Below are 676 nucleotides of genomic sequence, written 5' to 3' on the forward strand. Positions count from 1 at the left end.
GGCCCGCTGGCTGACCACCAGGCCCACGCCCGACGTGCTGCTGAAGTAATCTTCCGACCAGTTGGAGGTGCCTGGAGGGGGCGTGCAGGAGAGATGCTGGCGCCTGGCCTCGCGTAGGCCCCTCTGGCCTGGCCCAGTCCCGTGGGGACGGGGATCACGGGGCTGGTTTCATGTCCTCGGAGCTGCACGGAGACCCTCTGGTCTGAGAGCCACGCCCCCCCACATCCCCCTCCGCGGATCTGTGGCCTCTGTGTGTCCCCCCACTCACAGGGGCCCTCACAGACAAGGGTCTGCAGGCCCAGGCCTGGCCCTGCCCACAGACCTGCCCCGGGCTCACCTATGTAGGCCGCCTTCTCCGTGACCATGAACTTGCTGTGGCTCATTCTGCTGAACGGGATGTTGGAGTGATTCCCCACAGGCACGATGAAGACTTTCTTTGGGGACAGAGAGGGAGCGTGTGGGGGAGGGGAGGAGGGAGAGGGGGAGGAGGGAGAAGGGAGGCCGTCCGCTGGGGACTGGGTCCTCACCACGTCCACGGACACGTTGGCCGCGGGGTTGTTGAAGGCCTGCAGGGACCGCAGGTAGGGGAACATGCTGGGGTCCGTGTGCAGCGAGCAGCTGACCAGCAGGCGCACCTGCACGTGCCTGCCGAAGGCCGCCTCCCGCAGCGCGTTGT

At 67.2% G+C, this 676-nt stretch overlaps 1 protein-coding gene across 1 annotated transcript in view; it reads right to left on the reverse strand.

The window, feature by feature from the left end:
- Nucleotides 1–676, reverse strand: part of PLD4 (phospholipase D family, member 4) — a 15,809-nt gene that overhangs the window by 226 nt on the left and 14,907 nt on the right. Inside the window, exons 8-10 of the mRNA XM_014544032.1 lie at nt 528–676; nt 338–434; nt 4–71 (exon numbers count right to left, since the gene is read on the reverse strand). Coding sequence (XP_014399518.1) covers nt 4–71; nt 338–434; nt 528–676 — 314 coding nt within the window. The remainder of the gene's footprint in view (nt 1–3; nt 72–337; nt 435–527) is intronic.

Source organism: Myotis brandtii, unplaced genomic scaffold, assembly GCF_000412655.1.
Source record: "Myotis brandtii unplaced genomic scaffold, ASM41265v1 scaffold3489, whole genome shotgun sequence".
In the NCBI taxonomy this organism is placed as follows: domain Eukaryota; kingdom Metazoa; phylum Chordata; class Mammalia; order Chiroptera; family Vespertilionidae; genus Myotis; species Myotis brandtii.